Source organism: Indicator indicator, chromosome 36 (genome assembly GCF_027791375.1).
Source record: "Indicator indicator isolate 239-I01 chromosome 36, UM_Iind_1.1, whole genome shotgun sequence".
Lineage (NCBI taxonomy): Eukaryota > Metazoa > Chordata > Aves > Piciformes > Indicatoridae > Indicator > Indicator indicator.
The window spans coordinates 2,426,925-2,448,717 of record NC_072045.1 but is presented as its reverse complement, the minus strand read 5'-3'; the positions used below and the strand labels follow the sequence as shown (position 1 = coordinate 2,448,717).

Sequence of the window (21,793 nt, the reverse complement as noted above, 5' to 3'; positions counted from 1 at the left end):
ATCCTAGTGAGGTGCAGATGGCTCTGAGCTTTGGTGCTAGGGGCTGTGAATCACTTCTCCTGTGTGTCCAGGAAGAGAGAGAGAAAAAAAAAAACCACTAACAACAACCACCCAAAAATCCATTTAATTCTGGAATTTTCTGACCTATTTTGGTGCAAGTCGGTCTAAAAAAAAAGAAAAAAATTCCCCCAAAAAATCAAATGAGGCAAAAAGAAAGGGCCAGCCCCAAGCCCCCTCCTGCCCTGATGACTTTCTCATATTGTTTACTTTTGTAGCGCTCTGTGCGGAGCGGCAGCCAGCGATGACGTCCAGCCCCCGGCCAGCATCAGAGCATCAGGACTTCAGAGGAAGGAATGCAGCTTCATAAATAGCAAACCACAGCCACTAATGGGGAGCAGAGGCAGACCTGCAGGTTAGAAATCCCTTGCAAGAGGAGCCCACGGAGCCACACAGCCTGGAGCCTCCACGATGGTCCCAGCTCTCGCCGCTGCTCTTCTGCTCTGCTTCTCTTGGCCTTTCTCGTCGTGCCAGCAGAGAAGGGCAGGTAAGGGCTGCTCATTCTCTCTGTATTTTGGGCTCTCCTCTGCTTTCTGGGCTCCTACCAAACTTCTCTCCAGCAGCAGGGCACGAGGAGCGAGGTTAAGATGCCAACTGCATCTCCTGAAGCCTAGGGGAAATGTTCAGGGAGTTTGTAGCTTCATAGGAAATTGGAAGCTTAGCTGAGTAAATCTTCAGCCTTCTGCTTCCCCCCAGTCCTCCTCCTGGGCTGTGAAGTATTTTAGGGAGAAAGGTTTCTCCTAGGGCAAGTGGAAGTTTGATTGTGGTTTGCAGTGACCTGCAAGAGACACTTTTCATCTGCACTTTGCATGGGGTTTAGGTTAAATGTCCTGTGCAGGACCCTTGCAGAGTCTCTCTGCACACACAGACCCCAGGGACACTCAAACTTCTAGGAACTGAGGACATGCAAAGGGCACTGCCAAAGCTTCCCTTCCCTGAAGAGCCTGTGAGGGGAATGCTCGAGCCCAGGAGGGGCTGGGAGCCTGAGCTGGCAGCTCAGCCTCTGCACCAGGCACTCAGATGTGTGCTGCTGGAGACAGGAGGAGGCACAGGAGTGGAAATGTCTGCAAGTGCATCGATTTCCTCTGGGAAGGCTGCAGAGTGCTGGGATCATCATTCATCTGGAGCTGAATATTAACACACACCAAAAAAACCCAAACCAAACTTTTATTTTCAATTGCTTCTTGCTACTAGGGATGGAAAATTCCTCCTAGCAATAACCAGCAGCTGCCTGAAGCTTTCCTGCAGAGCTGATTCAAACCCTCCCTTTGAAGGGAGAAGTGATGTGCAAGCTTCTTGTTCTCAACAGACCAAGAAATGCCTCTTGAATTCAGACCTCCTGCCCAAGAACACCACATTTGTGGCACTTCCAAGTCAGTTCCCAACCCCAAGTGTGTTGGGGAGGTTGCAAATGGTCAGGAGATCTCTAGGCTCTGCCTCATGAGGCTCTCAGGCTGGGTGGGTGTCAGCAGCAGGGGCTCCCATCCTGTGGTGGTGGCAGATGGCTCCCCAAGGAGACAGCCCCCCGGCTCCAGGTGGTTTTGCCCTGCACACAGAGTGCTGTTTGTAGAGGATTTGGCTGTTTCTCTCTCTTTATAAAGGTTCCTTTACACCCAGGCTGTCATTTACAAGGTGTGAGGATCGATGAATGCAGGAAAGAAACCAGAGCTGGGCTCCCTCCTGGAAGGCAGCAGAGCACCAGAGCTGAGCTTTGGGTCCAGTCCTCTTTTAAATGGTTCAGGTTTTGACTGTACCTTAAATAACTCCAGAAACCAGGAGCTGCTTCCAGTCACTCTGCTGGGGCAAAGCTGGAGTGCAGGATTTTAGTCTGGAGGGAGCAGGGAAGGCTGGAAGGGAAAAGTCACAGAATGATAGAATGGTTTGGGTGGGAAAAATCCTTTTGGATCATGCACTCCAACCATTCTATAACTCTACCGAGGCTGGGGCTAAACCATGGCCCTCAGCACCACATCTCTGCCTCCTTGAGAGCCCTCCAGGGGTGGGGATCCAGCCCCCTGACTGGGCAGCCTGTGCCAGGCTTGGGGAACCCTTCCAGTGCAGAAGTTTCTCCTCACTCAGGCTCAGCTGGCCTGGAGATGACCTTGTGCAATGGTTCCTATCCCAGCCCAGGCAGGATGTGGCAGTGCTGTATGGGGGAGCAGATGCCCCACAGCCACCACAGGGCATTTCCAAACTGCCACAACCCCAAAAGCCTCCAGACTCCAGCAAGAGAAAGGGAGCAGGCGAGGCCACGGCTGCTGTGCCAGCTCCAGTGCTTGGCAGCACCTTTGGGATGGGCTCAGCAAAGAGCTTTGCTTTAGTTCTGCCCTTCCCAGCAGCTCCCACAGCACTGCATTATTAATTTGCTGCTCTTGGCAGCAGGACTTCCCCATGTGTGAACTGCAGAGCCTGTGCCAGGTTAGCAGCTCCCACAGCTGCCAGCCTGCCAGGCTCATTTGTTAGCTGAGGGGTGGCTGTTACCTGCCTGACAAGCACAGCTGATGGGCACTGCCCACAGCAAACCCTACCCTCTGTGCAAGCCTGGGAAGGCCTCCAAGCTTCTAGCCAGGACCTGGCAGAAGCTGGTATGGAGGAGGCTGGATCCTGACTGCGAAGCTGCAGTTCAGAACCTCCCTCGGTTTGTGCTGCTAATGGCTCTGGGCTGGTTTTCCCCCAACCCCTTTGGGGGTTTTTAGGAGGTGATGTTGGGCCAGAAATGCTGCAGGAGATGAGAGAAACCAACCGTGTGCTGCTGGAGGTTCGGGAGCTGCTGAAGCAGCAGGTAGGTGAGAACAGGACCTGCTCCCTGCTGCTCTGCACGGGAGATAGCTCTGAGTCCTCTGCCTGCCTTGCTGAGCACTCGGGGGGAGGGGGCTGCTGCCTACCTTCAGTGGAAGCAGCAGCAGGAGGGGGAATCACCACCAGGTCTGTCCTGAGGAGAGAAGTCTGGATCCCAAACTCTGCTGCTTAGAGCAGGGGCTGCTGAAAAGCAGCATACAGGGGGAGGGGACACAGGCAGGGGGGGTCACATCTACCTGCACCCACGAGTCACTTTCTCCTTGGTTTCCTGGGCTCAGTAAATCAGTGGAGAGTCCAAACTTGGAAAATGGAGGAGAGCTTTCAGCCATCTATTAGGGTCCTGGCAGGGGAGGTCACAGGGAGTCTAAGCAGGCTCTGTATTCACTCCTGCTGTGTTCATCCTCAGCCTTCCTGGCTCCAGCAGTTGCTGAGGGGGTTTGGAACTTCTTGGGTGCTTCAGACTCTCCCCATCTTAACGAGGAGGTGGTGGTTTGGCTGGGCAGCTCTGCTCTGAAGCACAGAGAAAGGCTCCTTTCTCCCTCTCTCCACTGTGGGAGCTGCGGGCAGCAGCCTCTGCCTGCCAGGGAACAGGAATGGCAGCCTGGTGTCTGTGCCAGGGCAGACTGGGCGGCCTCTCATCTGCACAAACATCTGCCTTGGGTCCTCTCACATTTCAGGCTGCTGCATAAATGCTCAGTGTTTACTAGGAACCAGGTCAGACATGGTTCCTGGCAGCTCCCAGCAATGATTTCCAGTCTTCCCTTCCAGGTTAGCAAAGCTTCTCCACGCAGGTTTTTGTTTGCTCTTGCTCCTGCCATCTCCCCACTGGGAGGGGCTTTGATCCAGGGGGAAAGCTCTTCCCCGCAAGACAAACCTGCACATACAGATGGAGAGCCAAGGTGGCAGCTCAGGATTCCTCAGGCTGTGCAAAGATTTTCCTGACCCTTCACTTCTCCCTGATTCAGCCTCTGGGGATGCTGGCAAAAGGCACAACCAGGAAGGGCAGCTCCCCTCCCCTGAGCCAAACTCGGGGCACAAAGGAGATGCTGAGGGTCGTTAGCAGTGCTGCGAAGCCTCTCTTGTGCTCCCTGTCACCCACCTCTAACGGGGGATGCTCTGGGGTGGCTTTTAGCTCTCTCTGCATCAACTGTTCCACACACATGGCCCCAGGCTGCACGAGAGGGAAGAGAGAGCCTAAGGTGGGAGGAAAGCTTCTCTCTTGTACCTGGGAGCTGACAGAGACCTGAGCAGCAGCTCTTGGCTGAGTGAAATGAGCTGAGCATGAAAAAAAATATATGCCCAGGGTGTGGAGGGATGGGCCTGAGCCTGGGCTGTGGATGGCAGCAAGGCTCTTGAAGGGAACAATGTCTGCAGGAGCTGCTGCCTGCTGGAGTGGTGTAAATTGTCAGCTCCAGACACACAGCCCTGTGCCTGCTGCTTTCCTTTCCTCACCAAAGCAGCAACAGTTTTGCCCTGCCAGTGCTGCAGGTGAGCTCCACGCTGGAGGGAGGAGGTTTTGTGAACAGACTCAAAGTGTCCTCATGCTAAGGGCCAAAGAGTGGCAGAAACAGTGTCAGATTATTCCTCCAGCTGCCCCATCTTTTCCTGCCTTGCCTTGTGCAGTGCCTGGACTGCAGCTGACTCCTCCAGCACTGCTGGCTCAGCACCTCCTGGAGTGGAAGACCCAAACCAAGCAGATTTCCCTTTCTCTGCCCCACTTGTTTCTGTGTATTCAAGTCAAGTGCTTCCCACATCGGCGAGAGGATCCCTGAGTTAGGCTGCAGGAGCAGGCAGTGACTGAGAGCAGGGAGCAGGAGCCAGCAGGGAGGCTGCAGCCAGGCTCTGGGAGTCCAGTGCCCTCTGTGAAGCTGGGGGCTCAGTGGTGGCTGAGGAGATGTGCAGCTTCAGACACCCTCAGACTGCTGGCAGTGGGGCTGGTCCCAGCGTGGGAGCAAGCTCAGCCCTTGGCTAAGTGGTGGCTCTTGTTTTCTTCCAGATTAAGGAGATAACATTCCTGAAGAATACAGTCATGGAGTGTGATGCCTGTGGTGAGTGACTGAGCTGAGTCCTGTCTTCAGCTGCCCCCTGCAAGTCCTTCCTGGCTTCGTGTCCAAATGAGCAGGGCAAGGCTGCCTGTGACCACAGCTTGGTTGAGCACCACCCTGGGTGTCACAGGGCACTGCTCAACAGCCCTGATGCTTTTGTGGCCTCCCCAGAAGGTTCTGCACATGTGGGCCATGGTGCAATGGCAGCTGAAGCTGTTGCCCTTTCCCTGGTTGTGGGGTGCCCCCAGAGCTGATCTCTTTCCCAGCCAACTTCCCACTCCCTCTGAAGTAAGCTTGGTTAGCAGCTCCATGACCTGCCAGGATGAGCTGCTCAGGCTAGCTGCTGAAAGCTGCCCAAGCACATCTCCTAACAACCCAGCCCATGGCTGATGTTGGAATTGCCTGGGAAAGCAGATGGATATCCCATGGGATCGAGCTGGCTCCTCCTGAGCTGCAAGCGGAAGAGAACCTCAGCCCCGAGAGGCTCTGCCCTGCTGCTCCTTCCCTCCCCATGCTGCCACCACCCAAGCTTGTTTACAGAGGCAGTAACCAGCAGCAGCAATTTTCCCCCCATAAATCTTGCCCTCTGCTCCCCAGGATATGTTTTGGGTTTGTGTTTTGCTTTTTTTTTTTTTTCTGGACTGGGGCTCACTTCCAGTGGATTTGGCTTTCAGCAGTGTGGTCCTTGGAGGGGCTCCATTCTTTGCCAGTGCACTCAAAGGGTGGAGCCACACAGTGTGGGGAGAACTTCTGCTGGAAAAGAGATCAGCAAAGCTTCTGGGAGCTGCAGCCATTCACAGCTTTTCTTATGCTAATTCCTGCACAAACCTGCCCTGAGCTTTCCCTCTGTGCTGCTTTCTGCTTTCCCCACTCTCTCTTCTGCTTTCTGTGCCTTCCCCTCCCGTGCTCCTTGCTGCAGAACCTGAGCCTCCTTTAGCCATGCACTGAAGGTGACTCACAGCAGCTGTGTGCTGCTCATTAGTGCTCAGGAAGAGAAGCATGGGGAGGAGGCTGCGGTTTGCCTTGGGTTTAGTGAAGATTTTGCTGTGGTGGTTGTGAGGAGATGTCTTAGGATCCCAGACTGGTTTGGGTTGGAAGGCACCTTCAAGATCATCCACTTCCAAGCCCTTGCCGTGGGCAGGGACAACTCCCACCAGCCCAGATTGCTCAGGGTCTCATCCAGCCTGGCCTTGAACACCTCCAGGCTTGGAGCCTCAACATCTCTGGGCAGCCTGTTCCAAGAGTGTCCGGACCCTGCCCTGATACCTTCTGAGCCAACAGGACCACCTGATGCTGGCCTGGCAATGGCAGCTCTGTGCTTAACCTCCCTCTTGTCCTGCAGGCATTCGCCCCGAGGTCACAGGCCCTGGAATCACAGTGACTCAGTTCAACAGGTGCCTGCCCAACCCCTGCTTCCCTGGCGTGTCCTGCACCCAGACTGCCACCGGCTTCCGCTGCGGCCCCTGCCCCCCCGGCTACTCTGGCAACGGCACCACCTGCACCGACATCAACGAGGTACAGCCAGGGCAGGGGCTGCAGAGCTGCCTGCCTCCTCCTGGAGCTTTGTCTGGTGGGTAGCAGGAGTCAGGCAACGGCCCTGGGAGCTGAAGCTCCCCAGCAGCAGCGCTCTGCTGGAGGCGGCGCTGGGTCTCAGCCTCGGCTCTGCTCCGTGCTGGGTTTCCATCCAGCCTCGCTGGCACTGTGTTCTGAAAGCCACACAGGCTGCAGGACATAAATCCTGAGGGTTGCACCACATGGGAAGGTGAGCTGGGAAGGGCAGCACAGTGCCTTTTGGTCTCACGATCGTTCGAGCTGATGAGCTGTTAGAGATAAGATTTACGACTGTGGGATGGGATCAAACGCTTCCCAAATCGTCCTCCCTGCAATCCATCTCCACAGCACTCACCCTGCCTTGCTCCTGCCCTTAAATCAAACTTTACTAGGCAGAGGCTGCAGGATTTATTGTCCTTTTTTTAGGAAATGTGGCATTCCATCAAGTTCCCTCCCTGTGGCCATGCAAAGCTTTCCTCAGCCATTGATTCCGGGTGTCCGAAAGACTCCTGTGGTTCCCCAACCAGAGCCCTCTGCTCCCTGATTATCCACCAAGCTACCCCAAGGGTCTGGCAGAGCCCCCTCCCCTCTCTTGGCTTTCAGACTGAAACCTTGCTGCAGCTGAAAGGGTCCCTGAGAGATGTGGAGATTGGTGACAATCTGCCAGGCACCAAAACGTGGGAACTGCTGGATCCATGTCACACATCTGGCAGAGCAGGGTGGGAGGCAGTGAAAACAAAGTGATGGAGGAAATAAAGGCAACATTAACAGCAGCCCTGCACAGCCAGAGCAGGGCACAAGCAACTGCTCCTGTCCTTCAAAAACAGTGCAAGGAATGATCCAGACCTCTGGATTTGGAGACTGACAGGAAGGGAAGCGTGAAGGGAGGGCAGCTCCTTGCCTGGGCAATTGATGTCACCTAAGAGGAATTAGTGCTGAAAGTTGATTTGTTTTCCTTGTCTGCACATCCTGGTGCTGGGGAGCAACCCCGAGGTGGAGGAGCTGCAATTTTCCACTTGTGAGGGGAGCCAGGAAGCTCTGCGCAGGGTTTTGGGTTGGAGGCTTTAAAACCGAAAAGCACAAAAGGACAGGAGCTGGATGTGACCCAGCTCTGGGAGCTGCCCTCTCAGCTGCCTCACCGATCTGCTCCCCCTCTTCTTTGCAGTGCAACGCAGCCCCCTGCTTCCCGAAGGTCCAGTGCATTAACACCTCCCCCGGCTTCCGCTGCGACCCCTGCCCCCCCGGCTTCACCGGGCAAATGGTGGAGGGGGTTGGGCTGGTTTATGCCAGGGCCAACAAGCAGGTAAGGCCCAGGAACTATTCTGTCTCCTCCGGAAGCCGTTAACTCTTTCCCCTCTGTAACTGTCATCCAAAGGTCTTGGAAGCGTCAAAGCAGTGGGAGGGAGCTGGCTGCATGGTGCTGGTGGGAAGCCCTGGTGCAGACTTGCCAACGGTGTCCCAGCACAGCAGCAGCAAAGCAAACTCCAAGCCCTCCCCTCTGCTGCACTGGTGCTGGGCAGGACGTTGTGTGTCTGGCACCTTTGTGGCTATGAGGCCAGCCTGGGGAATCCTTCACACTGGGACACAGAAGAGTTCATGCAGCTACTGCTCCTCCTCTCCTCGCTTCTCTGACAGCTGTAGGCAGATTAGAGCTTGAGGAGCCCTAACACAGCAGGTTTTAGAGTGGCTTGCAAGCAGAAGTTGCCCAAGGCAGAAGCGCCTCCTGCTCTGTGGCATTTAGAGAGCTGCAGGTTGGTCACAGGACACATCTTTGACCTTCTTGCTCCATTGACTCACTTCTGTCCCGCAGTAAGGAGATACCTGGCAGCTCAGCTCAGAGCTAAGCTGTCTGGCCAGGCTAAAACCTCTGGTGGCTCTGTGAGGAGCTTGCCTGGGGGCAGGAGAACTGCTGGGATCTGCCTCAAGCCTGTGTGAAGGAGAGCTTTGAGCTGTGGGTCCCAATAAGGCCTGTCAGGGGCTTTGCTTCTGCACCCAGTGGTGCCCTGACTCCAGAACCTGCTGTGGCACCTGCTGAAGAGTGAAGCTCATTCCTGGCTGCTTCTTCCCGGGCAGGTTTGCACTGACATCAATGAGTGTGAGACAGGAGCTGCCAAGAACTGTGTCCCAAACTCCATCTGCATCAACACCCGGGTAAGGACTGCAGGGACCTCCCACGGCTCCCCCTCCCCCAGGAGCTCCAGAGGTCCCTTCCAACCCCTCCGTGCTGGGATCCTGGGATTTCCTTACCGCTTTGTCCTGCAGGGCTCCTACAAGTGCGGCGCTTGCAAGCCTGGCTTCGTCGGCGACCAGGTCAGCGGCTGCAGGAGCCAGAACGTGCGGCGCTGCCCCAACGGCGAGATCAGTCCCTGCCACGAGCAGGCGGAGTGCATCGTGGAGAGGGATGGGTCCCTGTCCTGCGCGGTGAGCCCCCAGCCGCTGCCCCCCGCTGCTGCCCCTGCTGCACATCCCCCCTGCCCTGCTCTGCTCTGCCGCTGCCCTCTCCTGGGCAGCTTGGCTTTGGCACAGCCTGCCCCAGCCCTGCCCTCCTATCCCAGCTCTACCCTCCAGTACCACCTCAGCTGCACCGAGAGCTCTTTCCGTGCTCCCTGTGGAAGTGATCTGCCTGCTCCTGGTGCTTCAGATCCACTCCTGCTTGCTTGGGGTTTGTTTTCTCTGCCCGAAGCAGTACACATCTGTCAGTCACAGAGCATTAGGCACAGCCAAGGAGGGAGGAACGTCACTCAGCAACCTGCTGGAGCCAGGCTTTGCTGCTGCTGTCTTTATGATATCGGGAACAAGCAGAGGGTTCACACCCGAGCTGTTTCAAACGCTGCCCACAGCACAGCTGCATCTTGCAGCCAGTGCTTCCCTGCAGGGCACTGCATGCCTGAGCTTCCAGTGCTCTGTGCTGGCTCTCCTGCAATGCCCCCATGGGGCACTCAGCAGCCTAATGTTGTGACTCTGATGTCTTCCAGTGCCGCGTGGGGTGGGCAGGGAATGGCTACGTGTGTGGGAAGGACACAGACATCGATGGGGTCCCGGACGAGAAGCAGCGCTGCTCCGACAAGAAGTGCCGCAAGGTGAGGCCCCGCTGCATCCTGCTGTGCTGGAGCTCTGCCAGGGGAGGGCTCAGCCAGGACTGGGCAGTCCTGCTCCGAGGACAGGCTGCAGGAGCTGGCCAGAGCCTGCCCGAGCTGCAGAGCTCCCCAGCAGCCCCTCTCTGATGCTTTCCTTCCAGGATAACTGCGTGACCGTCCCCAACTCCGGCCAGGAGGATGCGGACAGGGATGGGATCGGAGATGCTTGTGACGACGATGCCGATGGAGATGGGATCCTAAATGCGGAGGTTTGAGGGCTGATCCTCACCCTGACCCCCCTAGATGTACCCAGAGGTCCTACACAGCCACTGCCTTTAAAAAGTGCATTCAGGGGACAGCTGGGCACACGCCTCGGGGCTTTGGTCCCTCTGCCCCCTCGGTGGCAGCGCAGGGGCTGAGGCTGCCCTCAGCCGGTGCCTGTGCCCCGCAGGACAACTGCGTCTACACTCGCAACGCCGACCAGCACAACGCCGACAAGGACAACTTCGGCGACGCCTGCGACAATTGTCGCCAGGTGAAGAACAACGACCAGAAGGACATTGACGGCGACGGCCGCGGGGATGAGTGCGACGAGGACATGGACGGCGACGGTGAGAGCTGCAGAGCTTCCCCAGGAGGCTGCAGGTCCTGCGCCTGGGTTGGAACAACTCCGCAGTCAGCACAGGCCGGCGGAGGAGGTGATGGAAAGCAGCCCTGAGGGAAAGGAACTCCGGCTTTGATGGCTCCACTCTGCCTGCTTTGCAGGGATCAAAAACCCCATGGACAACTGCAGGAGAGTTCCTAACCCTGACCAGAAAGATAGTGATGGAGATGGAGTAGGAGATGCCTGTGACAGCTGCCCCACAATCAGTAACCCAGACCAGGTGAGCACTCCTCAGGTTAGGTTCACCTCACTGCAGACAAAGCTTCTGTCCCCTGCCCAGGGGGTGCAGAGCTGACAGCCCCACCCCGAGATTACCACCTGCAGTGCAAAAGCCCACCCCCTGGAGATCAAAGGTGCTGGGGTGTAGAGGAAAAGTCAGAGAGGGCTTCCTGCCCTCTGGCCTCCTCTCTTCCTGCACAGCTAAGTCTGGAAGTCAGGCTGAAGGCAGCAGGGCAAGGTGTGGGCCCTGCAGGAGGAAGCCTCCAAGGGCTGCCAGCTCTGTTTGCAGTCAGTGGCCATGGCACTGGGGCCAGCACCTCCCCACCCTCCACCCCTGCTGCTGCTCTGGGCAGGTTCAATGATTGTTGCTTTATCTTGTAGAAAGACACCGACCACGACCTGGTGGGAGACGTCTGTGACACCAACCAGGATAGGTAAGAGCCTGCAGCAAGAATCATCCTTGGGCTGCATGAAATCTGGGGGTTGGAGAGGGGCAAAGGCAAGCTGGCAACTCCCTGGCAGCCTGGCTGGGCCACAGGAGCTCCAAACCACCACCCAAGTGTGGCCCAAAGGCTGCTGGAGGGGAACTTGCTCCTCAGCTGCTGTCCAGGGATTTGCTCAGCAGGAAGATTTCTGATCTGGTTTTGGTGTAACCAATGGCTCCAGAAGATTGAAACCACCACCTGCTGCTGTTCTTATGGAGGACCCCAGCTCCTGGCAAGCTCCTCTAAAAGCCCACAGCAGTGAATAATCTCCAGCTGTGATTTTCTCCACCAGTGATGGGGATGGCCACCAAGACTCACGGGACAACTGCCCAACAGTGCCCAACAGCTCCCAGGTGGACACAGACAACGATGGGCTGGGAGATGAATGTGATGATGATGATGATGATGATGGGATCCCAGACGAGAAACCTCCAGGCCCTGACAACTGCAGGCTTGTCCCTAACCCTGGCCAAGAAGACTCAGATGGTGAGGGCAATGATGCACAATAGCTCTAGCCTGGAGTCTCCTGCTCCTGCTGGCCAGCACCTATCAATTTGACCTCGTAGCCAGGAAGCAAATTCTCCTCAGGGCTAACCTGAGGCATTTAGGAGAAGTTGTCCTCCAGCAGAATCTCCAGAGGTGATTCCTCTGCCTACAGCAAGCAGGAGAAGCCTCAGTCCCTGCAGCTGACATGCAGGAGGTGCTCTGAACACCTCCCAGCCTGGCACTGCTGTGGCCACCTCTCACTGTCCCAGCCCAATGCTGAGCAAAGCCCGGGTGCAAAGGGTGGGAGAGATGAAGGAAGGGTGCTGAGCCTTGGTGCTGTGCTGGCAGGTGACGGTGTGGGAAACCTGTGTGAAGATGACTTTGACCGGGACATGGTGATCGACCGCATCGACGTCTGCCCCGAGAATGCTGAGGTGACCCTCACCGACTTCAGAGCCTTCCAGACAGTGGTGCTGGACCCCGAGGGGGATGCACAGATTGACCCCAACTGGATTGTCCTCAATCAGGTAGGGGCCTGCTTGTTGCTCAGGTGGGAGCAAAGCCTGCTCCAGACTGCCTGCAGTTGCCAGCTGAAGGCTCTGCAGGCTCAGTGGTGCTGTTTGAGTGTCCTAACCCTGGGGTCTCACCCCTGGTGCGCCTCTCCCCCACCACCACCTCACAAAAATGAAGCTCTGCAGCTCTACTCATGAGTCCACCTCCTTCTTTCTCAGGGCATGGAAATTGTCCAGACCATGAACAGTGACCCTGGGCTGGCTGTAGGTGAGGATCTTCCCTTTGTCCTGCTGGGAAATAGTCACTGATAAGCTGCTCAGTGCAGCTCTGAGAGGGTTTCAGACACTGCTGGATGCCTCCAGGCACCTCCTGGGGAAATGTGTTCTGTAGGAGGCAAAGCCTTAGCAAAATGCACCTCCCCCACCTGGACCCAGAATTGAAACGGAGCCACTTAGTGTCTCACAGTACCAGGGGGCTTGGAACTGGATGATCCTTAAGGTCCCTTCCAAGCCAACCCATCCCATGACTCTCTGATGTTCTCCCACCCCGGCAGGTTACACAGCGTTCAATGGAGTGGACTTTGAGGGCACTTTCCACGTCAACACTGCCACTGATGATGACTATGCTGGCTTCATCTTCGGCTACCAGGACAGCTCCAGCTTCTACGTGGTGATGTGGAAGCAGATGGAGCAAACCTACTGGCAGGCAAACCCTTTCCGAGCAGTGGCAGAACCTGGAATTCAGCTGAAGGTAAAGCTCCCGGGAGGAGAGTCCCGGAGGGGGCTTTGGCCTCTTCCTCAGCTGTGCTGCCTGGACAGGCACTGTGAGGCCATGGCCCTTGGGAGCCAGGTGCTCTCCCAGCCTCTCCTCCTCTCAGGCAGTGAAGTCCAAGACAGGTCCAGGCGAGTACCTGCGCAACTCCCTGTGGCACACAGGGGACACCACGGACCAGGTGAAGCTGCTGTGGAAGGACCCTCGGAACTCTGGCTGGAAGGACAAAACCTCCTACCGCTGGTTCCTGCAGCACCGGCCCCAGGTCGGCTACATCAGGTGAGGCCTTCGTGACCCCAGCTCGGGGGGGCTGAGCACACACAAGCAGCAGCTCTGCTGGGCATGGAGGTGTCCCTGCCCATCAGCTGGGTGTCTTGGGAAGGTCCCTCCCACCCCAACCCCTTCTTCGACCTCTGCTGTGGTCGGGGCAGTGCTTGCCTGGCGAGCAGCCAGGGCAGTCCATGTCCCACCCAGGCATCCTCTCTTCCAGAGCTCGCTTCTACGAAGGCCCTGAAGTGGTGGCAGACACAGGAGTGGTCCTGGATACCACCATGCGAGGAGGGCGCCTGGGAGTCTTCTGCTTCTCCCAGGAGAACATCATTTGGTCCAACCTGCGGTACCGCTGCAATGGTGAGCAGCCCTGGGCAGCCCAGCACAGCCCTGGGGGACGCTCTGCCCCGCAGAGCTTGGGCTGCTCTTGGCCAGCCTGAAGGGAGGGCAGCAGCTTCTGCTGCTTTCCATTTCTGGTTCTGCTTCTCATCTCTTCCCCTTCATCTCCTTTTCCTCAGACACCATCCCAGAGGACTACGAAACGTTCCGAGTTCAGCAAGACTGACCTCCAGTTAGACAGCCTGCCCTGCAGCACACCCCCGCAGCCCACTCTGTTCCCCAGCCGTGCTCTGCTCCTACTGCTGCTCTGAAGCCCTCCGGGGCCGCCCCCGGCGCTCCGCCGCCGCCGCTGCCGCTGCGCTCCCGCTCCCCGGCAGCTCTCCTGCCGCAGCAGCTCCCTGCCTGCTCCCCAGCGCCGCGGCAGGGCTGAGGCACAGACACCAAGCGTGAGCAGGAGCCTGAGCTGCTGCAGAACCTCCTTCCCTACACCAGGTGGGAAACCAAGGTGCTGAGAAGCTTCCCGCAGCAGCTGGGTTCGGCGTGGGTGAGCCCCACGAACCTTGGCCCTGCTCGGAGGCTCTCAGCTGGGAGTCTTCTCCTTGCCAAGAGCTGCAGAACTGCCCCTGGCAGCGGCCTGGAGAGCAGCCTAGGTTATGAGTTGCTCACAGAACATTAGGAAGAGGACTTGAAGGAGTTATCTTTGCTCTGGAATGTTGGATAATAAAAACTTGGAATGTGGGATAATAAATACTACTCCTTGGTCAGGGGCATGTTGCTTCTTCCACTTTAAACCTGCTGCCATGTACCTATGGGACAGAAACCCTCAAGACTCTTCCTCCAGGTAGCCCTTCCTGCCTGGTTCTTCAAGTGACAATTAGCTTTAGGCCAATAAATGACACCAAAGAAGTTTCTCCTCCTGTTCAGATGGAACCTCCTGGGTTCCAGTTTGTGTCCAGTGCCCCTTGCCCTGTCCCTGGGCACCACTGAGCAGTCTGGCCCTATCCTCTTGCCTCCCAGCCTTCAGCTCTTGCTGAGCATTGCTCAGATCCCCTCTGGGACTGCTCTCCAGACACTCAGCCCCAGGGCTCTCAGCCTTTGCTCCTCACAGAGCTACTCCAGACCCCTCAGCATCTTCCCAGCCTCCCCTGGATTCTCTCCAGTAGTTTCCTGTCTCTCTTGAACTGAGGAGCCCAGAACTGGACACTGCAGATGAATCCTTCCCCCAGAGAGGCACAAAATGGTGCCAGCAGCTGCATTCCCTTCAGAAGGGCTCTGACCTCACTGCCCAAGCCGAGGGAGCTGCTGCTCTGCCCCAGCTTCTCTCACCACTTCACCTCCAGCCTACCACAGGCTTCCCTCTGGTGAAAGCTACACTCAAGCTGTTGCAGCTTGCAGGTGTCAACCTCCTCAGGCAGGTCTGGGCTCTGCTCTCTTCCCCTTCCCAAAGCCAGCAGCTCAGACAGACTCCTTCCTCCTGAGAGCTCTAAAGCCAGGACATGACCAAGGCTCCAAGCTGAGAAAAGCAGAGACAGGCAGCACAGGGCCACCACCAGACTGCAGAGCACAGGGAGCACTGCTGGGGACAGAGCAGTTCAGAGGCTCTGCAGCTTCAAGACCCACCTGGAGGAGCAAGGCAGAGCTCAGGCTGCAGAGCTGCAGGACACCAGGTACCCAACCCCACTGCACTGAACCACACCAGCAACCCCACACAGAAAAGCAGCCAGGAGCCAAACAAAGTCCAAAACCAAGGCAAGGAGAAGCTGAGCAGGCAGAGACAAAACCATTTGAACTTTTATTACATCTCCTTTACAAAGAATGCAAAGATACAAAGACAGAGAAGCCTTCACACACACACACGAGAAGGGAAGAGTCAGAGAAGGAACACTGAGTCGAGCTGCTTTTGTTTGGTGGTTGGGTTGGGTTTGTTGTTTGGGGGTTTTGTGTGGTTTTGGTTTTTTTGTTTTTTCCACATCATGTCTCAGGTTGCAAACACTTAAAGCCAACCTCAGCTTTTCACTTCACCTGGAGAAAAAAATCACAATAAATAAAAGTGGGAGGCAGCAGGGAGCTGGCAGCCCCGAGCCGCCCGCGCGGGAGCTGCAGGGGTTTGCATATATCAGAATCAGTGAGAGGAGCCCCCGAGGGTGGGCATAGAAAAAGGTCAGCTTGGCAGGGGCAGTCCCTCAGACTGCCTCTGGAAATGCATAAATCAGACCCCCCAGGCTCGGTGAGCCACACCAAGGTGTTTTTAGCTGCCAGTCTGTGAGTGAAGCTGCCCGGAGCAGCTGGTTTAAGGTGATGCAAATCAACCTTCCCCTTAGCGAGCACTGAAACATCCCAGCCCTGCTTCCACAGGGATCCTGCTGCAGCTGGAGTCTCTGCTGGACTCAGAAGCCTCTGAGAGTTCTAATTCCTCCCCCAAAGAAACCCTCACTCTTCACTGCCTGGGTAGCCAGCAGTGACTGTGTGAGGCTGGCCTGGCTCTGCTGCAAGGATTCCTACCCCCAGTGCCCACCCTGCTGCTGCTGATGCCAGGAACAGGCAGCACCCAGCAAGGAAAGGAAGTTCTGAGCGAGCCCTGCAGCCCCCAGAGCCTTTCCCCTGTCCATATTAATACCTAACTTTGGTACCCTGCAAGGGCAGGAGCTCTGCCTATTGATCTTCTCTCACTGCATGCCTCAGGAATCCCCAAGCTGAGCCAAGCTGAATCCTTTTGCACAGAGGCTTTGCCTTCAGACATCAGTGAGGACACTGGGGAGCTGCTCTCTTGCAAAGCAGCCAGCCCAGACCCCTGCCCTGTTTGTCCCCAGGTATTCACTGAAGGATTCTCTTGTGCCTCAGATAGAGCAGGAGATGGAATCTGGAGCTGTTCACTTTGCCTGTTCCTCCCCCTCCAGCCTCTCAGGGTTTTGAAAACATTGAGCAGAAGTCAAATAACCATCAGACAGCAACTGTCAGTGCCTCCAACACCCACCAGCTGCCAGCACAGCAAAGCCCACTTGGTTCTGACTCATCTGCTGCACAACATGAGGAAAAATACTACAAAGAGATGATCCAAGATGGACTAAACCCCAGCAAATTCAGACCAACAGCACCACGCCAACAGGAGCCCTGCACCCACAGCCAGGGAAGGGCTGCTCAGCTCCTGCCTTAGGAGCTTTCTGCACCAGGCCAAAGGGAGCTCAGGTCTGCTGGGGCTGAGGCAAGGCTTGAGCTCAGGTCTACACTGTACTGGCAGTACTGAAACCTGATTTATGGAGGAGGAGGAGGAGGAGAAAGAGGAGGAGGAATCCTTCCAGCAGCCTGGGAAGCGTGGTCCCTGCTGCACAGGGGCTGAGCTGCTCATTTCCAAGGCAGCTCTGGCACTGGGTAATTAACATCCATCAGCAGCCTGACTGCTCAAATTATTATTTTTAGTGTTGAGCTCAATAAAAAAAGAGACTAAACCAGTGAGAAGTTAAGCAGCACAGTGCCCACGCCCCAAACAAGCCTCTGCACCACGGCCCAGCTGCTGTGGCAGATCCTGGGGGATGCCTGAGAGCTGCAGGGATAAGGAGGGACAGAAAACTGCCCAGGGAGGCTGTGGATGTTCCCTCCCTGGAGGTGTACAAGGCCAGGCTGGATGAGGCCTTGAGCAGCCTGGGCTGGTGGGAGGTGTCCCTGCCCATGGCAGGGGTTGGGACTGGATGATCTCTGAGGTCCCTTCCAACCCTGCCCATCCTGTGCCCCTCTCAGTCCAGGAGCAGGATTTACCCCAGGGCTGTGCAGCCCTGTTTGAGGCTTCCTCAAACACCAGGCTGCAGCTGCTGCTTTCCCTCTGCTGCCTGCACATCAGCAGCCACCCAGGGCAGTGAATTCTCTCTGCAAACTGTTGACAGAAAGCAGCAGTAGCAGCTGGCAGCCAGAGCAGGTAAAATGAGACCACCCTGAGCTGTCAGCTCTGCTTCCAGCCCCTCCTGGAGCTGCTGTCACTGCTGGGAGCAGTGTCTGGTGTGTGTGACAGAGGTGACAGAGATACCTACAGCAGGCAAAGCACTTGGGGAGCACAGCTACACTGCAGCAACAGGTCCCCAGCAGCTCCTTCTGGCTGCAGACTCAGCACTTCCAGAGGCTTTTTCTGCACAGCCTCAGGTCCTGCAGCAGCAGCAGGACAGCTCTGGAGCTCCTCCCTCCCTCCAAACCTAGAGCCTGCCTCAAGTCTCCCTCTGCCAGAAGTTCTGGAGCTCCCCCAGCCTGCTGCAGCAGCACAGCAAAGCTCTTGGGAAGCAGCACAAGCACCTGGATGAGCTCAGGACCAGCTACCGACAGCAGAATGGAGCCTGGGAACCTGCTCCTGGGGTCCTGCAGGCCTCTGGTGGCTGAGATGGGTCAGGAACCAGCAGGGCTTGGCCCCAGCTGTCTCCTGCCACATGGATTTTCTGCCCCAGCCTCTGCCACCTGAACCAACAACTACAACAAAGCACAAGCAAAGAGCCCCAGGAGGGTCAGTCCTGGCTCTCCACACTCCCTGCACAACCCCCAGCTCAAACTCTGTCAGACAAAGGCCTCCTTGCTGCCTGCAGCCAGACCCAGCACGCTGGGGGTCAGAAGAGAGCTCTGGAGATCACCCAGCCCAGGCTCTGCTGCAGCAGGGAACTGTCACTGCCACAGGGCACTGCCACAGGACACTGCCACCTCTGCTGCCCTCCATGCTCTGCATTCACCTTCCCTGTCCTCTCCTGCCAGGCAGCTCTGCCCCAGCTGCCCCTCCAGCAGCCCCCAGTCCCTCCACTTGAAGAAAGCACTCCGAGGGTTTTCCCCCTTTCAGGCCTTTATTTTGATAAAATTGGTCAAGCCCACATAAGGCAAATACACACCAGAGCCCCCCCTGCCCCCGGGTAATAAAATAAATAAGAGCAGAGAGGGGAGGGGGCCACGTAGTGTCTGTTTGGCTTTGCAGTATAGAAACCCCCTCCCCCCCTCCCCCCCATGGTTCTGTTTAAAAAGGTAAAAATGGTTTTTGTGTAGAGCAGAGTCCTGGCCTCGTGGTGCCTGCACACAAACCCCACATGCAGCCCATGCCTACACTGCAGGGGAGATGCAGCTGGGGGTACAAAGGACAGCTGGGGGTGCTCTTGGGGGCTGGTTGGGGTTTTTTAAGCTTTTGTTGCTGTTGTGTTTTGTAAAAAGGAGAGGCAGGGACTGAAGGCTTCTTGCGTGCTGGGGTGGCCATCACAGGGACGGGGGGGCTGCTCCTGCTTGGGGGGCTCCTGACAGCACAGCCTGGTCTCCAGGGGGAGGAGGGGGCTCTCCTCTGCCTGCTGGAGTGTGCCAGGGAGGTGCCCATGCTAAGGGGGCAGAGCTCAAGCCTCAGTTGTGGTTTCTGCAGCAATCCCAGCTCCTGCCTGCTGGCACAGCAAGGGGAGGCTGAAAGGAAGGGAGAGCCTGGCACAGGCTGCCCAGGGAGGCTGTGCCTGCCCCCTCCCTGGAGGTGTTCAGGGCCAGGCTGGGTGAGGCCTGCAGCAGCCTGGGCTGGTGGAGGGGTCCCTGCCTATGGCAGGGGTTGGAGCTGGATGATCTCCGAGGTCCCTTCCAACCCAACCCACTCTGGGAACGAACAAATGCACAACCACCAACCAGCTCTGAAGCTCACTTGCAGCCTCTTTCTGGAAGCTTCCTCCCCTCTTGGACAAAGCAAAGGAGCCAAAGGAGGAGCCCCCAGGGGGGTGCAGAGGTAAGGGTCGTGCCCTGGCCATGCAGAAGCAGAGGGGAGCAGCAGGCAGCAGGGGCTGGGGGTGCCGAGCTCTATGTACAGCAGCCCCCAGCAGCAGCTCTGGGGGTCCTCAGGGGGTCACAGCATGGGAGACACTGCAGGTTCCCTCCTCCCATTTCCCCTTTGTGTGGGCACATGCAAAGTGCAGCCTGGGGTCAGGGTGACAGAGCCACCTCCAGAGCAGGCCTGGGGAGGGGGCAGGGCTTACTCAGCAGCTCTGCTGGGCCAGGGACCCCTGAGACACAGCAGCTGCACCCTCCCAGCCAGGCACACTTCTGCTCCTTGCTCCTTCCTGCTGCTCTGCTCCAGCCCTGCTCCTGCTGCTCCCAGCAGCCCTGCCCCTTCCACACACAACCTGACATGAAACCAGCAACTTCCCAAACCAGATTCCTTGTCCTGAACTCAGCAGGGATCTGCTCCATGTTTCCAGTGACAGCCCACGGGAGGCTTCGCTCCACAGCTCAGCCCTGAGCACCTCTGAGGGGGACAAGGGCAGGAAAAGTCCTCTCCAGGGGCAGCTCCTCAGGGTGCTGCAGCAAAGCAGCCTCCCAGGCAGCACAGGCCAGGAGCTGCCGGAGGAGCTGCTCCAGTTCTCAAAGCAGCCTTCTGCTGCCCACTGCCACAGCCTGCAGCACAGCCTGGTGCCTCCCACAGCCACCAGCACTCCAGCCCAGAGGGAGCAAACCCTCTCTATGGGGTCCTCTCCACGGCGTGGTCCCAGCTCTGACAGCTGCACCCAGAGGGGTAAGTTAAGGCCATGTGAAATGTCTGCTGACAAGGCTAAGAGACAGGAACTTATTTACACATTTGGGGTGAGGAACAAACCCAAGGGCAGTGCTCAGCAGCAGCTCCCTGGCAGGATGCTCAGCCCCTGCTCAGCTGCCTCAGGCTTTGACAACAGCTCACACATGAGATTGACACCTGAGAGCCACCCAGTGAGAGCAGGACACAAACCCAGCACCGGCCACAGGAGCTGCAGGACTGTGCCTGATGCTGCAAAGGACTCTGACCACCTGTAACCATCCTGCCCCTGCTCTCTGCTCCCTTTCCTCCCCTCCTTAACTCCAGGCAGCAGGAACAATCTGCCAGGAGCAGACACCAGCACTTGAGGGCTCAAATCCTAATCAAAACCAATTTCAACACAGGCAGGAAAACTGCTGGAGTGTGTGGGGAGGGAGAGGGGGCAGGGACAGAAGCAGAGAGTGGCAGAACAAGAGCATTGTTAGTGCAAATGGTCAACTAATGGCACAAACGTGAGCAGCAGCCCCAGAGCAGAGATCCCAGCAAGGCTCCTGCCCAGCAGTGTCTGTGTGGATCTCAACATCCCACCCTCGTCTGGAAGCAGGCAGGGATCCAGTGGAACTCACTCCTCAGCACTCCTAGAGGGGAGTGGGGTGGGGAGAAGGTCCTGCCAGGTGAGGAGGAGCGGGAGGCAAAAAGCAAACCCAGCTGATGCAGCTCAGAGGGAGCCATGGGGGAAGCACCATGCCAGAGAGGGGAACCTGGCACCACACAGCCCCTCCTGGCTGCCCCCTGCCCCAGCTCCTTTCCACACTGCTGGGCCAAGGCCAGCTGCACTTCCAAGCCCTGCTGCACCCTGGCCTCCAGCAGCCACCACTCAGCTCACCTTTGGGGTCACCTCCAGCACACTGAGGAGGATCCCCAACTCCTGCTGCAGGTGGAGGCTGCTGTGCTTGGAGTCCTTGTACTGAGCATGAGGCCAACACCTGGACAGTGCCCAGCAAGGGCCTGTTGGGTGCCTGACAAATCTTCAAACTCCTTTTCCCCACTTGCTAGAGGAGGGATCTGGGAGCCACCACCAGTGCAGGCAGAGTCTTCACATGAAACCACCAACCCCAGGTCAGCAGTGGGCTGGGGGGTGGTGTCCCCCGGCCACAGCCAAGTGTCCTTCAGCACACAGAGAGCCAACTCACAGCAAGTCTGCTCTGGCTGGGGCAGAGCCTCACCCCACGGAGCCAGCTGCAGCTCCCCAGGGTGAGGGAAGGAATGTCTGAGCTCCTGCCACCCTCTGGGGCTGGAGAAAAGCAAAACATCTAAGACTTGCCCCAGGCTTCCTCTCTTCTGCTCAACATCTCGTTTAAAATTCCAGTTAGTTACAAACACCAAATGTCTGGAGTCTGGAGGATGGATTCCTGGGCTGGGAGCACACCAAGGCTGTCCTGTAGGAGTCTGTGGGGTGCTCCTGTTGGCTCTGTGCAGTTCAGCTACTGCCCTAACATCCAAGTATTTAAATAAAAAAACAGAACAAAACCACAAAAAAAGATCATAAATAATGGTAACAGAATAATGAATACAAAATAAAAAAAGAGTTGTGACTGGAGCCAGGCCTGGCAGCAGAGATGCCCTTCCTGTGCCCAGGAGCCTCTCCCAAAGCAGAGCTCAGGGCTCTGCAGGGTGAAGCCTCCCCAGATCCTCTCAGCTGCTGCTGCTCCCTCCCTGCTCCCCAGGCAAGGAGCCCCAAGTGCTGCAGTGTGCTCAGAGCTGCTCTCCACATGCACAGAGCCACACACACAGCACAGACAGGTCCCTGGGCTCCCCAAGCCCCCAGGCCCCTGCCCTGAGAGGCTGTCTGCAGGGTGCTGCTGGGCGCCTGGGCTGGGGCAGGAGAGGCAGCAGGCAGGGGGCAGGCGAGGGAAGGGGCCTGGGGACAGCCAGGGCAGAGCACTCAGGGAGAAGCTTTTAACTCTACAAAGCAGCTGTCACGAAGCAGAGCCAGCGCCACCAGAGCCCCCCCGGCGCCCCCG

General features: G+C 57.2%; 1 protein-coding gene across 1 annotated transcript; it reads left to right on the top strand.

Moving 5' to 3' along the window:
• Positions 1 to 332: 332 nt before the first annotated feature.
• COMP (cartilage oligomeric matrix protein) lies at positions 333 to 13,594 on the top strand. The gene is made up of 19 exons (XM_054396118.1): positions 333 to 544; positions 2,754 to 2,839; positions 4,853 to 4,904; positions 6,244 to 6,416; positions 7,618 to 7,755; positions 8,526 to 8,603; positions 8,715 to 8,873; positions 9,428 to 9,532; positions 9,691 to 9,798; positions 9,981 to 10,140; positions 10,295 to 10,413; positions 10,794 to 10,846; positions 11,190 to 11,383; positions 11,732 to 11,910; positions 12,115 to 12,163; positions 12,450 to 12,646; positions 12,774 to 12,946; positions 13,158 to 13,297; positions 13,456 to 13,594. Exons 1-19 carry the CDS (start codon positions 469 to 471, stop codon positions 13,500 to 13,502), a joined length of 2,286 nt encoding a protein of 761 aa, XP_054252093.1. The 5' UTR covers positions 333 to 468; the 3' UTR covers positions 13,503 to 13,594.
• The last annotated feature ends 8,199 nt before the right edge of the window (positions 13,595 to 21,793 follow it).

Excerpts from the sequence above, each read along its gene's own strand:
- COMP (XM_054396118.1), top strand. The coding sequence starts at position 469 with ATGGTCCCAGCTCTCGCCGCTGCTCTTCTGCTCTGCTTCTCTTGGCCT. Across the intron at positions 2,840-4,852 it reads GGGAGCTGCTGAAGCAGCAG|ATTAAGGAGATAACATTCCT; the intron begins GTAGGTGAGAAC and ends GTTTTCTTCCAG. Across the intron at positions 12,947-13,157 it reads CCCCAGGTCGGCTACATCAG|AGCTCGCTTCTACGAAGGCC; the intron begins GTGAGGCCTTCG and ends CCTCTCTTCCAG.